At 40.7% G+C, this 15,971-nt stretch overlaps 2 protein-coding genes across 2 annotated transcripts in view; both read left to right on the top strand.

The window, feature by feature from the left end:
• CCDC187 (coiled-coil domain containing 187) overlaps positions 1-2,091 on the top strand; it is a 66,127-nt gene extending 64,036 nt beyond the window's left edge. The window contains exon 28 of the mRNA XM_072430566.1: positions 12-2,091. Within this exon, the coding sequence (XP_072286667.1) occupies positions 12-26 (15 nt within the window). The 3' untranslated portion in view covers positions 27-2,091. The remainder of the gene's footprint in view (positions 1-11) is intronic.
• Positions 2,092-10,848: 8,757 nt separating this feature from the next.
• Positions 10,849-15,971, top strand: part of QSOX2 (quiescin sulfhydryl oxidase 2) — a 31,709-nt gene continuing 26,586 nt past the window's right edge. The window contains exon 1 of the mRNA XM_072429391.1: positions 10,849-11,127. Coding sequence (XP_072285492.1) covers positions 10,878-11,127 — 250 coding nt within the window. The 5' untranslated portion in view covers positions 10,849-10,877. The remainder of the gene's footprint in view (positions 11,128-15,971) is intronic.

The following is a 15,971-nucleotide window of genomic DNA, read 5'->3' as shown; positions in this document are numbered from 1 at the left end:
TATGAACACAGGTTTCTACATCCTGAGAGCTCTGAAAACATATTCCGCCTAAAGTAACAAGTAGGATGACTTTTGGTGGTGTAGCATTCTGCACTTCCAACTATGCATGAAGAGAATATTCTATTACCTGGAGAGAAAATGAAGAGACAATTTTATGATGTTGATTACTAAATACCAATTAGCATTGTTTATTATGCACTTTTGTACTGTTGTACTATTGTTTAATTGATAACAATCATTTTTCTCTTGCACTAATTAGTTAAAGAAAAAATAATTAAGCTGGCTGATGTAACAAAAGATGTATTAAATCATTTTATTCATAAAAATATTAGGTTAAAACTTTTTAAGCAGCCCTTTTATATTCGACTTTGGTGCAGTCATACGTATTTTGTTGCTTGCAGTGACCACAGCCCACCACATTCTGATATTCCTCTTTCCAGCAAGATATCTTAAATAAACCCAAGAGCTCCTTCTCAAATTATTCAGAGCAAGGTCCGTGCATACTGTGTGCTCCTTAATTAGTTAAATGGAGGGTTCCTATTCTGTGCTTCAACAAAAAACAAACTCCTCATAGGATTGAAATGAAAAAACACAGAGCATTTGTGGCCCTGGCTCAGAGGGCTTTGACAAGTGGTAAGGACAAAAGATAGGAAGGTAGCCAAGTTAGGTTTATAAAACAGATTTGCTTTAAAGCTAATATCCAGGTGGATGTAATAGGCACAAATAATTGCAGCATGGTGAATATTAATACATTAAATGTTTTTTTTAAATGCAAATAGTATACCTACCTGAATTACTAGGTAATAGTTTCTTACAATCATACTATACAGTATGTACAGCAGATGTCAAAGAGGGAAAAGAATAAGCAGGACTAGGAGTCATTTAGGGTGCTTTAATGCAAAGAGCCTGCTGACAGAAGAAAAAGCAGTGACAGAGAGGTGAGCCCATGTGCGTGCTTCTTCTGCCTTCACTGTCTAGTCATAGAGAAGGTTGGGGAGAAGAATCTGTCTGTAAAACTAAATCAAAGAAAAATTACTTTCTATCCTGCTGGATAAGACTGTGCTCAGGTTGGACAGAAATGCTAATCCTTTGCCAGGTAGGATTTTTTATATATTTTTTAATCCTTGCATAGCTGTGTAACTGTTTGCCTGAATATTAGCTTTAAAAATGTCTGCCAGAAAAGATTTGTTTTAAAGTGGAACATCAGCTCCTGTTTTTCCATTGTTTTACAGTGGTAAAGACCTACATTTATTATCAGGTACTTTTTGTTGCCTGTACCTCCATTTGTGAGGATCTCCTTTACTTCCTATCCAGGAACAGCAGAAGGGACAAAGGAGGGCCAGAGAGGAAAAACTCTACAGAAGGAACACAGGTTTCAGGAAAAAAAAACTTTTTTTTAATTAGGGTCAGGAAGGTTTTTAACCTCTGTCTGTTTTTTTTATTGTTTATTGTCTACATTTTGGTTAGGGGACCAGAACTAACTTAGTCTGTGGAGGTTTCTTTAACCTTCTCTCTGTGCATTCAGGTTAAACTTTGGTCACAGGGACACAAAGTGAAGGAAAACATTCCTCACGGGAACAAGGATGTTTTCAACATTTAGTAAAGCAACAATTCAAAGTCTCGCATAACTTCAGGCAACAACAGTGTACCTGATGAAGGACTTGCTTCTCTGAAATATCGTTTTACTACATGTGATGTGTTACTACATGTGAGAAAGCAGATGTGCTGGTAACTAGATTTGTTACCGACTAAGAAGTCCATTTTGTAAGGTCTCTGCTGTCAGCCTGAATACACACCTGGTCCCTGTCCCTAACAGAAAACTGACTTAGGTTTTAAAAATTCCCACCATTTTTAAAATAAAACTTGAAGCTGGAAACAAACATTTTATGGTATCTGAATGATGTTATAATTGGATTGAATATATGTAGTTTGTAAATGTATATATAGGTAATTTGGTAATGCTCAGAACTACTGATCAGTATGCAAGTTACAATGCAGATTTATAAAATATTGACTTTCTATATGCTGCTTTACAGTTTGAAGCGTTAATATATTTAATTTTTTTTTTCAATTAAAAAAAAAAAAACTGTGTGTCTGTGTTATATTTTATCAAACAAATAAAATGAGACCTATTGATAAAAAAAATTGTAATTATCAAAAATGTCTGGCAAAAACTGACAGCACCTGGAACTAAAGTCCCTTCTCCACGTCATCTTCTGGTATAATTATATTATGCTGATTCAGAGAGGCAAACATTTATAAGGACATTTTTGGCAAAAAAAAAGAATGTCTATGGACACTTGTCTATAATGATTTAGTAAAAAAAAGTAAAAGGTTATGGCTCGAGGGAGGTCATCTAGTAAATAGGACCGGGATCACAGCTGAGCTTGTCATGACACAATGGACTCCTATCACAGGGAAGGCTATCAATAGAGGATTCCCCATTTCAAACCGAAGCAGAGCCAAGGAAACATTAGACCATCATGTAATCATGATATTGAAATCTTGGCAGTAGGCAGCCCTTAGATCTCTGCACTTTTTATGTGACTTTTATTGGGATTAAGATGGAAACATTAGAGATGGCTTTTTTCATGCTGGTTGATCCCTTAATTCTTAGGCCAGTCTCAGGTTTACCTCAGTAGGTTGTTCCGTAATTACCATACTGTGTAACAACCTGCAAGAGCTGGCAAGGATCTGGGTCTGCTTCTTCAGAAGTTTGGTACATATCAGTTACTAGTAGCAGAGAGGATATCAAGCATCTATAAAACAAGTATATATTAGGGATGAGCAAGAAGGCCTCTGACAGTCTTGCGAAAATTTCCTCGAACTTCCAGTGGCTTCACGAAATTTCGGCAATCCAATTTAGTGAATTACATTACAGTCAAAGGGCCGACTTTAAACAGTAATAGCAAAGCCCCTATACATGTCAAAACCACCGAATTTGCTAGGTAAGTGTAAGAGAACAGTGGCAACAAGGTAAAAACACAAAAGTTAAGGTTTTCCAGAAAATGGCAGGCAAAGTGACAGCAGGCAAATAGGATTTTTGCGTGATGGACAGTGTCCAGAATGCAGCACAAGCATTAGGACATTGTGAAAGGGTAAACTCAACCCTCTAGCAACAGTCTCTGCTGTGAAAACAGCAGGACAAGGCATTGCTATTTAATGTATGCACCCCTATTTAATTTATATAGCTGCATAATGTGTTTACGCTATATAAATCCTGTTTATTATTTATTATTTGCTAGCTGGCATTATGACCTGGATGACGTGTTATGAAAGCCACCCATGAAGTTGTGGAGAAGTAGCGCGGTAACATTAGGCAAGGATGGAGGACCAGAGAGGGAGCGTAGGTCAGTGAGAGCAGTACCAACGTGTGGCCTCTATTTGCTATCCCCAGGGAGACTGCATTGCTAAGAGTCATGGAGAGCTGGGTGTAGTACATTGTATTTGCCACCCAGAAGTGTACAATTTTAGCGAATGGAGTACTGACAGGCAGCAGCAACAGCAGGAGGAGGAGGGAGAGGGCCCTAAGAGGGAGTGGGGACCGCATTGGTAACTGGCATCTAGAGCTGGGTGTAGTGCATCGTCAATGGCACCCAGAAGTGTGTAATACAATTTTTTTAAATATAGAGTACTGACAGGCCGCAGCAGCAGAAGGAGGAGGCTATGGGCCCTGAGACGAAGCGTGGACCGCAATGGTAACTGGAATCTAGAGCTGTGTAGTGTAGTGCATCATCAGTGCCACCCAGAAGTGTACAATTTTAGTTAATGGAGTACTGGCAGGTGGCAGCAACAGCATCAAGAGGAGGTGGTGGGCCCTGAGAAGGAGCGTGGATGGCATTGGTATCTCGCATCTAGAGCTGGGTGTAGTGCATCGTCAATGACACCCAGAAGTGTGTAATACAAATATAGTGAATGGAGTACTGACAGGCGGCAGCAGCAACAGCATCAGGAGGAGGCGGTGGCCCCTTAAATAGAGCGTACAGCGCATTGGTAACTGACATCTAGAGCTGGACGTAGTGCATCTTCAATGACACCTAGATCAGGTCACGGGAGGTAGCAGAGTCCACAATGCTGTACGGCAGTAGCTGTAGGCCACTAGTTTGGCTAGACGTTTTGTTGGTTGGGCCCATAGCCTGATGCCTTGCGCAGAACTCCGGTAGAGTGGGCTGAAGAGACTGGAAGCTAGGGGAACTGAAGGGGTCACTGGAGTACCCTTCTTTCAGCAACAAACGTCGTCTGATGCCACGAAACCTGCGGAAGGAAGCTGATACTTCCTCGCAGTTTGAAGTCTGGCGCAGTTTGAAGTCTGACAGTTGGAGGTGTAGGAGGAGTCAGTGGAGGTGGAAGAAGAGATGATGATGTGGTTACACATCCTTCAAGAGAACACAAGTACTGCTCCCACTTTGGTTTGTGGTTCTTGTGATCCAGCCTGTCCTCTGCCCCTTCCATCCCATTGTGTTGCTGCTGCCTTTCCTCTAACGCCTGTTTCAGAACTGCTGCTAGCCTTACACTCACTGGTGGTTCCCTGGTGACATCACGGTCATCATCATCCCCATTTTCATCTAAGCCAACCTTTGCAAATGCAGCCACTGATGCAGAACCCTCGCCCAGCAAGTGCTGACCAAACTCTCCAAGGGTCTCAAAGTCTGCCTCCTGCTCTGAAATTTGCAATGATCCTCAGGCTGGGGGGCGTGGCTTGGCAATGGCACTGTGAGCAGGCACTTTCCTGGAGCTCTGCGTCCACCGCGGCTTTAACAGCTAATACTTCAGATCACACAGCTTGTTTCTACCCCACTCGGTGATGTCTAAGCAAAGGAAGAATAAAGAAGCAGGGAAAACCCTTAAACGGGACAACTTACACAAATATTTCCCCTCAGACTTGGCAGCTTCAGCAGGAAGAAGTGCTCCCAAGATATCCCCTGCATCTGCAAGTGAAGCTGACCACCTGGGAGGTGGACTTTCCTCCCAGCTGGGATCCCTGCTGTTCTGTCTCCTACACACTCCTGTCTGTCATCTGATTCCCCAGCTGAGTTCTCAGCCACAGTGTCTTCTCCTCAGCAGCTGCCCAGAGAATTACAAGCCCTCCTGAAATTCATACCCACTAAAACAGAGCTAGAATCCTGGGCTCATCGCATAGAGCACTCTGTTCATGCAGAGATTGAACAGATATATCAGAAAGTGCAAGCAGTTGATATTAAGGTTACTTCACTGGAGTCCTCCTCCTCCCAAACATCCCTTAGATTAGACATGCTTGAACATGCCCAACTGCACATGAAATCTGTGCTTTCTAAACTTTCAGAACTATCCGGATCTATCCCCTCGCATGCTACAGATGAGACGCATACTGAAGCCACTTTTGGATTACATTACCACACATGGTGCCCGATATAGATGGGGACATCCACTACATCTCATAGTAACCAAACCCAACTTTGTGTTTACATTGCACAATCCATCTCAGCTACCAGCCCTGTTTACCTTCTTGGGCGCAGATCCCATTGATGTTCCTAATTGGCTGAAAGTCTTAGAGGTACTCCCAAGTATTTACTTGAGATCGAGATCATCTACCTCCGCCCAACGCAGACGGCGCTCTCCCACTCCTCAGCGCCCCCTGAGAAGGAATACCTCAAATTCACATGAACTATGATTTCTCCTGCTGCTGAATATTTGGACTCTTCAGTCCTGTGAAACCTTTCTACTCTTGTAAGTTTAGAATTCTATCTCCTCTCCTTGTTTTGTGGGAACGGCATATTTTCCTGGTTTCACTTACTAGAGTTGTGTGATTTACTTATAGTTATATACGTGTTTTATGTTGCTGCTGCTGGTGAGCCAGCAGCTCATAGTGTTCTTGCCTACACTACCCCCCACATAGGTACACCCGGCCTCTTGTAGAGGTCGGTGTTGTGGTATGTTATTTTACTTACCTAGGTTTAGGGCCTAGAGCTCTATTTCTTCTTCCTTTAAGTTGTTTTGTTTTTCTCGCTGCTTTTTCTTCTTTGTGTACCTTATTTTATTGATTTCCTAATTTCTTCTTTCTTTTCTTTCCTCCTTTTCTTAACTAATTTCCCCACACTTCCCCCTCCCATACCTTACCGTTAGACCACAGGAATTATGACTATCACACTCACATCTCTGAATGTTATAGGATTAAACTCTCCATCAAAACATTCAGTCCAAATTCAATACACTCCGAAAATGCAGAAGCCATATTGTCTTTCTGCAAGAGACACACTTCCGCCATGTCAAAATCCCGGTCCTGCGTAACAAACAAGCCAAATACAGTTATCACAGCACTTCACCCGATTCTAAATCCAGGGGAGTTAGCATTCTAATAGATGGTTCTCTTCCATGGTCCCCCTCTTTGTGTAAAGTGGATCCAGACGGTCGTTACCTCATAGTCCAGGGTATGATAGAGAAGAAACTATTTACATTTGTAAACATATACCTACCTAATACCTGCCAGTTGACTGTCCTTGAATATATTCTGACCCTCTTCTCTTAGGTGGCTCAAGGTACCATCATTATAGGAGGTGATTTTAATTTAACTTTTGACCCGTCCTTACACATATCCAAGGACCGTTCCCACCTGCCTTACTCTCATCATAAACGTCAATCAAAGAAAGCACTGCTACATGACAATCAATTGATAGATATCTGGCATATTCAACACCCCGGAGACAGGGATTATACATTCTACTCCACGGTCCATAATACTTACTCCAGACTTGATTATTTTCTGATATCCCATGATGCCATTTCACAGGTTAGCGACTCGAGTATTGGTTCCATAACTTTCTCTGACCTCACCCCCATTATGATAGAGATCTCTGGGAGTATATATGAATGTAAACCCAGTGCTTGGAAGCTAAATGAGGCACAACTCGAAGACCTTGAATTGACCGCAAAGATTGAGAAAGAACTTTCCTCCTTCTTTGCCAACAATGCAGGATCTACAGACAATCCACTTTATGTATGGGAAGCTCATAAATGTTATATTAAAGGTCTGTTCATACAACAGAGCTGTAGACTCAAAAGACTAACCAAACAAGGACTTGATACGCTGTTACAGGAGTTGCATCGTTTAGAAATGTTGCACAAAAGGCTTCCAACATTGAACCCGGAATCCCAACTACTTGCCACTCGTACACAAATTAACTCCCTGTACAGAGAAAAGGCTAAAACACAACTTACCCGTTGCAAACGGTACTACTATGAACATGCCAACCACTGTGGTAGGGCATTGGCTAGGGCGCTTAGGTCTAAGAAGGTGGCCATGTATATCCCTAAAATCAAAACCTCTATGGGGCACCCTGGCACACGCCACCCCTGACATTGCTAACACCTTCCATGACTATTACATTCTACTGTATAATTTACGGGGAGACTCCAGTGGTAGGTCATCTCCCGACCGCCAGATCGCAATACAGGAATATCTCAGTGCCTCCGACTTACCGACATTGTCCTCAGACATTATAGAGATATTAGATAAACCGATAACACTGCTTGAGCTACAAGCGGCAATTCGCCGAGCCGCATCAGGGAAAGCTCCCGGCCCAGATGGTCTGACATTAGCCTACTATAAGAAATTCTTCCCAGTGCTAGGCCCGCATTTAGTTTTAGCGCTGAATGCGCTCACTGATGGTCACACTCTTTCTCCTGACACATTAGCAGCCCACATATCAGTGATACTCAAACTAGACAAGGACCCTCTCCTATGCTCCAATTATAGACCAATATCGTTGCTTAATTGTGATTTGAAACTTTTTGCCAGCATATTAGCGCATAGGCTGACTCCAATACTGACTGATTTTGTCCATCCTGACCAAAGCGGTTTTCTCCGGATGAGGGAAGCCAGGGACAACATGATCCGTACCCTGAATATTATTAACTATGCACATACTCACAACACCCCTCTAATGCTCCTCTCCACTGATGCTGAGAAGGCATTTGATCGGGTGGACTGGACGTTTCTGCTCTCCACATTGACACATTTGGGTCAAGATATGTATTGTTAGAACCTAACCTTGCTGTATGTTCTTTTTTGAACTGTATGTTACGACCACTTTATTTTATTTTATTTTCTTTGTATGTACCTTGATATCTTTTAAAAAAAATAATTAAAAAAAAAGATCCTCAGGTTGTTGGTCAAACAACAGGCAGAGTCATTGGGACCAGGTACAGGCATATTAGCCACGCTAACTCCTGTCATTGCTCCTGTCACAGCTGTGCTGGTTGCTGCTGCAGGAGAAGAGCCTGCTGCACTTGAGGCCCCTGAGACCCAGTATACAATACTCTCAACATGACGTGGCTGTATGATTGTAGTACAGCATCTCTATAAATCTACCAGCGTATTGGTGCTCCGCACACATCTCAGACCTATTTGACAACTTGTGCTGCTGCCTCCAATGGTTTGCTGCTGTTGCTGTCCTACAGTGGCGGACTCCCGGGGAGTTTGCCCCCTGCCAGATGCGGCAGGTTGCCCAACGCCACGCCTTCCCTGCTTCTACCGCTCATCTTCTATTTGTTCAGAAAAAAATGCACGTGTACTAAATAGTTTCTTTGGTAAATAGCAAGTGGTATCAGAAATAAATATCTGTATTTGTTTGAGAAAAATACAGAAATTTTTCTGGCTTTTGTGATAGATAGCAAGTGGGATCAGAACAAAATATCTGTATTTTTTTTAGAGAAATACAGAAATTTTTCTGGCTTTTTGATAGCAACTGGGATCAGAATGAAATATCTGTATTTTTTTTAGAGAAATACAGATATTTTCTGGGTTTTTTTTAATAGATAAGTGCTATCAGAATGAAATATCTGTGTTTTTGAGAGAAATACAGAAATTTTGCTGTCTTTTTTGGTAGATAGGAAGTGTTATCAGAATAAAATATCTGTATTTTTTGAGAGAAATACAGCAATTTTTCTGTTTTTTTTATAGATAGCAAGTGCTATCAGAATGAAATATGTTTTTTTGGAGAGTAAGACAGAAATGTTTGTCTTTTTTGCTAGATAGCAAGAGGTAGCATCAAAACTTGCACAATCTGTGTATTTCAAGATATACAGAAGGCTCCTAACCTGTCTATGTCACAATGCACTTCTCTCCCTGCTTCTTTCTCTGACACAGAACACAAGATGGAGTGACTAACCCCTCCCTCCTTCCCTGTATATATGCCTATGCTCAGATCTCTCCTGATTGGGCTGTTGGGCCATGCTGTGCATCCAGCCGGAAATAGTCGCCATTCCTGCCCCCTGCATTTTCCCTCGTTTGTTCATCGAGAACACAACCTCATGGCAAATTACAAAGCCGTTCTCGCTTAAATGTTCGGTAAGCGGAAACGGCCCGATTTTTTTTCAATGTAAGTGTTCTATATGTATTTCAATATATATATATATATATACATATATACACACATGTATGTGTATATATATATATATATATATATATATGTGTGTGTGTGTGTGTGTGTGTGTATATATATATATATCTATATACATATATATATATACATTGTAGCTGCATACATATACAATGCAGCTGCATTAATTCCACAATCTTCATTGGGCACATTACTAAGGCCAGAACCAATGCCTTAAATATATCCTTGGAACTCCACCCAGACCAGCCTTTCTCAACATTTTTACTCCATAGAAACTCCTAAAATGTATTTTTGGTCCCAGGGAAATAATTAAGAAAAAATGAGAATAATGCTTTTAGGTTTATGGTTAGTGTAATGAATGCCCTTCCTTACCATGGTTGTCAGACTGCCACACTTACCGAAACAATCATTAGTGTCCTGCAACTAGCTTTGCAAAGTGGCTTTGACTCTGGAACTAAGAAGGAACATCAAATGTGAAGAAAAAAAAAAAGCAATGGTCAAGGAACTCTCAGTATCCTACGAAGGAAGACTAGGATTCCACAGAACTCTGGATGAGAATAGCTGACCCAGACCCACTATCCTTTCATGCAGCCCACTATAGTTGGTTGAACACATCATTCCTTTGTACAACTCTAAGAAGCAAGTTTTTCTGTTGTCCTCAGGGAGCTCTCTCATCTTCTAATGGGATAGTAGCTCCAGTCCAGTGGGCCGACCTTACTTTTTATGTATCCTAGTCTGGTATTTTCCTTTTATCACCCCCTACCAGTCCAGTCCAGTGAAGTAATCCCCAAAGCAGGATGACAACGCCGCTGATTTAGAGGCAAAGGTTTAGCGTTGTCACCTTGCATTTTAGTGTCAGCTCCACTTTCAGTCACAAATGGCACTGCAATGCCAGAGGGGGTCTGTTAAAATATAGGTAGTTTGTTAAGAATTTGTAAATATTTAAGGCTAGACTCACATTTAATCCTTTTTAGTAGGTTGCCCTTGTTATAAGTTACCAAGGTACCAACCTGGTCACCAGCAATAAATGCAGCTTTTTCAGCAGCATAGTGCTGTGCACACCACATACACACAATTGTAAATTTGCCCTAATGGCTGGGCCTATACTCTGATTTCTGCACTAGCCCAGCTGTGACTGCTCCTCTTTAAGTGCTCAGGAATTATCCCTCAGGACAACCAATATATCCCAGTACAACCTACCGAGAGGAAGTAATGTTATACAGGGTGGTGTAACAGACATCTGGGGGCTTGTAAATATGTGAAGAAGCTTTGTCCCCTCTATAGGGTGATGAATATTAGCAGGCTATGACAGAAATATGAGCGCCAGCCCCCTATAGAGGAAACTGATGAATATTAGTGACTGCTCCGTGCTGTGCTATCTCCCCAGCATCAACCTAACCCCACCCACCCCTCGTTACAGGCCTCCCATTCCCAAGCTACGCCCATATAGGGCGTTCCCTTTCGAGTCTGTGTTTTCTGTTGACGTCACGCCTAGTCAGTATGGCGGCTGGTGTACTGAAGACTGCGGGGATGTGGTGGCCGGTGATGGCAGTACTGTGCTGGGTGGTGAGCGGGGATAATTCGCTATATGGGCCTCGAGATCCCGGAATACACATCCTGGACCGGGGCACTGTGAACGCTGCTTTATACAATTCCTCTTCCGCCTGGCTGCTAGAGTTTTACTCCTCCTGGTGCGGACACTGCATCAACTACGCCCCCACCTGGCGAAATCTGGCTGCAGACGTGCAGGGTGAGAGCATGATTACATTGCCCGAGTATGGGGTACAGGGGGTGTGTGACATTACTAGGGGTGGTATATGGGGTACAGGGGGTGTTGACATTACTAGGGGTGGTATATAGGGTGCAGGGGGTGTGACATTACTAGGGGTGGTATATGGGGTACAGGGGGTGTGTGACATTACTAGGGGTGTATGGTTGAAATGTGATACAGAGTGGTGTGTGATGTACTGGCGGTGGTAGGGACAAAATTCTATATGTGTAAAAAGGCAATCTACAAGCAGACACAAGTGGTGTGTGTGTGTGTGTGTGTGTGTGTGTTTTAGTAAGTGGAAAATCAGCCCCTGATCAGACAGATGGCCATATGATTTGCTGAAATGCATATTGACAATCCACAGTGCTTATGGAAAAAATTTCTTTGAACAGATAGGGCAAAACTAGTCTCTGGTCTTTTTTTTTTTTAAGCAAGTCACATCATCTATATTTCCACAATAAAATTATGAAGCTTTCAATAAAAAGGATACCATTCCTACTGTGAAACATGGCGGAGTCTGTTATGTTGTTGTGCTGCTGTCCTGCATCTGGGATGAGGTGCTTTGATTTTGTGTAGGGAACAATAAATTATCAAGACATTCTAAGCTAAACGTACTACCCAGTGTTAAAGTTCTTTCTAGGTCACAGTCAACTTGGATCTTCTAAAAGGTTTATGGACCAAAACACTCTTAAAATACCCAAGAATGGCTTAAAATTGTGAATTAATTAATAGCATTACAATGAGCCTCCTCATACAGGTATTAACATTTGATGTTTTCATCTGAACAATTGTATTCCTATGCTGAGCATACCAATACAATGAAACAATGCTATGATCATTTCATTAAATATTTTTAGACGTGTAAGACAGAGGGTTTCTGTTTTTATTGTTCCATCAATTATTGCCTGAATTGGGGGATAGATTAAATTTGTGTTATGGTTTTAGTTTGCACTCTCCTGTTTCATGTGGCATTTTCATGTGTAAACATTGTGTGTGTGTTTGTGCAGGGAGCACTGCTTACTGATTGTTTAATATTCTTTCATTGCATAAAAACCTGAAAGATCGGGAAGCAAAGGAAAGACTGCTGTATTCGTGTCAACTTTCCCAGTCCCAAATACCTTAGTGTCATTGTTAGTTATGTGTGCAGCCATGTCATCTGTTACTTTTGTAGTTTGTCATAGAGTCCTGAGATTTATCACATTGGCACTAAAATAAAATGTGTTACAAAATAAGTTTTAGGAATTTAAACTGAACCTGTGCATTAAGGAAAAGACAGAAATTTTTTTAAGATGCTCTGTCATCTTGCTCATTTAGGACAAAATGATAGTGTCTTTTGTAAAGTCACTGTCCAATGACTGGGAGCTATGCCAACCTTGCATGAAGATGAATTCTTTCATGAAACTTTAACTTAAAACCAGTCAGTACTTTGATTTGGATAGGTATAACCGTGGTGGAGGTCCTTTACAGAGACAATCGTTTTGCACTGTGGATGCTGCATATACTGCTGGAAAATATGATCTTTTTTTTGTACACTTTACTATGTCAATGTGTTTACCCAGGATTCACTCTTTTTTTTTTTTTTTAAATGTTTCATTTGGAAGAAAGACTAAATCTTGCATCAAAGTTGTGTAAATCTTGGTTGAAAACATTGATAAAAAGACCTCAATGTATTGTAAGTAGGTAAATAATATATCCAGCCTCAAAACTGCACAAACAGGGAAAAAAAAAAGGGACGCAATAAAGATTCTTTTCAGTCGATCTCTTTGGAACAAAACTTCAATGTTGCAATTTTTATTTTACTTTTCCTGGGGTTTGGTTCACTTAAATGTCTGTAGCAAGGACTATCATGAGGCCTTCTAGTTGAATTCAGTGCAGCAGAATTCAGTGCAGCAGAATTAGGTTCCTAGTTTTCCATTCTGAATCTCTCTTCTATGTTCCCTGGCTCACAAGAAGCCCAAACATTACGAGGATCCCTTTTTCATATAGCTGTTGTCAGACCTGTTACAGCTGGTAAACCTTTTATGTTTGTGTTTTAATATTCATACAATGGTATTTCTGTAGTTTGCTGTTGCTGTAAATATTGGAAAGTTGCCATGCAAAGCAGACCCTCAACTAAGAATCTGACCATTTATGGACTATAAATATAATCTTTATATTTTTCCTCTCCCTTTACCTAAATGAATGTTATGGGGCCCATAGACTGAGACAGATTTTTCCCAAATTCTTTCTTACGTAGAAATGTAGATTCTGTCACTTTTGTTCTTATGATAATGGTATTCTGAGCATTTCCTCTATCACAGAGGTGAAATGTTATTTGTAATAGGAATTTTCCAGTGTATGACTATCTTTTTCCTTGCTGAAAGTTTGTTGAGGCTTTCCACCACTTTCACCTTGGTGTAGCCCCAAAGTTCTTGTGAAACCTAGGTGGATTTTTTTAATACACCATTTTACCTAAACCTCATTCAATACAAGATTTTGTTCAGCCATGATTTTTTTCAATTCTTGGGCTATATAGTTTTGCTCGGAACCTTGAATACTGTATATTAGGGGGATATAGTAGAACTTTAGAGAGACATTGTTGATCCTTATTCAGTATGAAAATTGGAAAATTCCCTTCTTAGACATTGATTGGAGCAGATCTACCTTTTGGAAGATTTCCCATAATTTCTTTCCTATTAGGAAATGGAGACAACTCAAAAAAATAAATGAAATGTGGCTAGGGATCCACTATGGAGCCTTAACATACATTCATTTAGATTATAGAACACACCAAAAAGTTAAGGCAAACGGCTAATTCAGATCCAGAAGTCGGTTGTCCTACCCTCGTCTTTTCTATATCTCATTATTGGTCTTCAAGGCTGCAAATCAAAGCTAGCCTGAATGTGGACCCAAAAAATCTGAAGTTGCTAGCCTATAGGAATACCCTGTTCTGTAGTTTCCAGGGAGCTCTGCAAGCTAAATCTTTAGCCAACAAATACTATTTTCATCAATCTGTCTGTAATTTCATATCTCATTTATTACCTTTAGTGTTACTTATTTGGAATAAGAATATTTATCCTGGTTTTCTTGGTGAATCGATCTTTTAGTGTGCAGTAGATTTAGTTGTTCCAACCCTACCAGCAATTTAGATGAAGAACAGTTTTTTTTGTAAAGTAGCTGTGCTCGGTGGGTTGAACATTTTTTGTAACATTTGTATCTGAAGTGGGTTTAGGAAAGTATGAATTAGTCACTTGTTCGCTGGCAATACATCTGTCAGCTTCACCTTTTAGCCTTGTCTTACAGTATTCACAATAAGTAAACATAGCTTTTTGGCTTGAAGATTGTTCTTTTTGTTTGTAACCTGTAATTAAGCAGACCCATCATTAAAGACTTAGTGCAGCCGCCTGCGTTGCCCGCAGGATGATCGGCCTCTTGCCTGCCTGTCTTCCTGACTGGGATCAGTTTCTAAACTGTGTGGTTTCAGAAAACTGGATAGAGGGAGAGAATTTAATAATTATCTGTATTCAATCCATCCAGCTATGTTGGAAGTGTTTAAAACAGAACTAAAGTTCCAAATTTCAGGCAGGGCGATATTGCAGAAAGAAACAGGTGATGTCCTTCTGCAATAAAACATACTCACCTGCCTGATCCATGTATTGATCTATCAAACACTGAGCTGCACATGCACCACTCAGGTCAGGATTCTGGAATACACGGCTGCTAGGACTGAATGAATTCCCACGGACATCTGTGGGAGTTTTGTCATCCAGGCCTGGGCAGTCAAAATAGATAGGAAGAAAGAAAATGGCAGCACTTGTGACGGAATGGGGGCCAGTGATTGTACTTGTCCTGTCTGGTCACAGGTTTTATTTCAGAAGTTTAGTTCTGCTTAAAGTTTAAGCTGGATATGAAAAGTATTTTCAGTCAGTTAGATGGGAACGTTAAATTGTATTTGTATTTACTTTGGGTTAATCATTATATTAAAAACTAATCCACTTTTTGTGATAAATGTATTCCCAAATAAGTATTGAACAGGTGAATGGTACATGAAATACCTGTAGTTGATTGCAAGGATTAATTATTTATTTGACTATAACATTATCTGGTGCTATTATATTGTGATTCCTGCCATCATTTTTTGTTCCTACCTTACATTCTATTTATGGCCTACTACTTGAAAAACTTCTTTGTTTACCTTAGTAACCTTTATAGCATCATAGCAACCGCCCCTACTAAAAACCACCTCACCTTCTATTTCATAAAGATTCCCAATAAAACAAAATAACTCCCCTTCTGTTTCATTAAAATTCCCATTAGGATTAGCCATTGAAACCCGTGGAAACAAGCATACCCTTACAAAAATGTTGTTACAGGAGAATGTATATACATACACAAACATCCTGTGCAGTATTTCGACCATTCTGTCAGGTGAATTTGTTGAGCCAATGCAGCAGTGAGGTCTTTTTAGCATATTTTTCATCTTCCACATAAATGATTGTGTTCAAGCATATTCTTCTGTGTAAATGTTCTTTGCATGCTTGTGCTTTAAATGTTTACATGCCAAATGATTACACTGGAAGATATGGCAAAGTGGGGGATCTCCTGTAATAGCTTTCATGTCAGAAGGAGCACACACATCCCAGATGGTGCACTTTAACCCAGAAGTGCAGTAAGCAACAAGCTAGCATTGTCATCATTCATTAATGTTTTCAAGCCAGTGCTGGCAGCCACCATCGGGCCCCCTGTAGTTAGAAGTGGACAAGGAAGTGTTCACGCTGGTAGTGAATGGGCTCGCCTCCTCCTTTCCTCAAGCCAAACTGTTTTTCTTCCAAGCAATACGTGAC

The sequence above is a fragment of the Pyxicephalus adspersus genome, chromosome Z (genome assembly GCF_032062135.1).
Source record: "Pyxicephalus adspersus chromosome Z, UCB_Pads_2.0, whole genome shotgun sequence".
NCBI lineage: Eukaryota > Metazoa > Chordata > Amphibia > Anura > Pyxicephalidae > Pyxicephalus > Pyxicephalus adspersus.
This window is presented reverse-complemented; position numbering and strand designations above follow the sequence as displayed.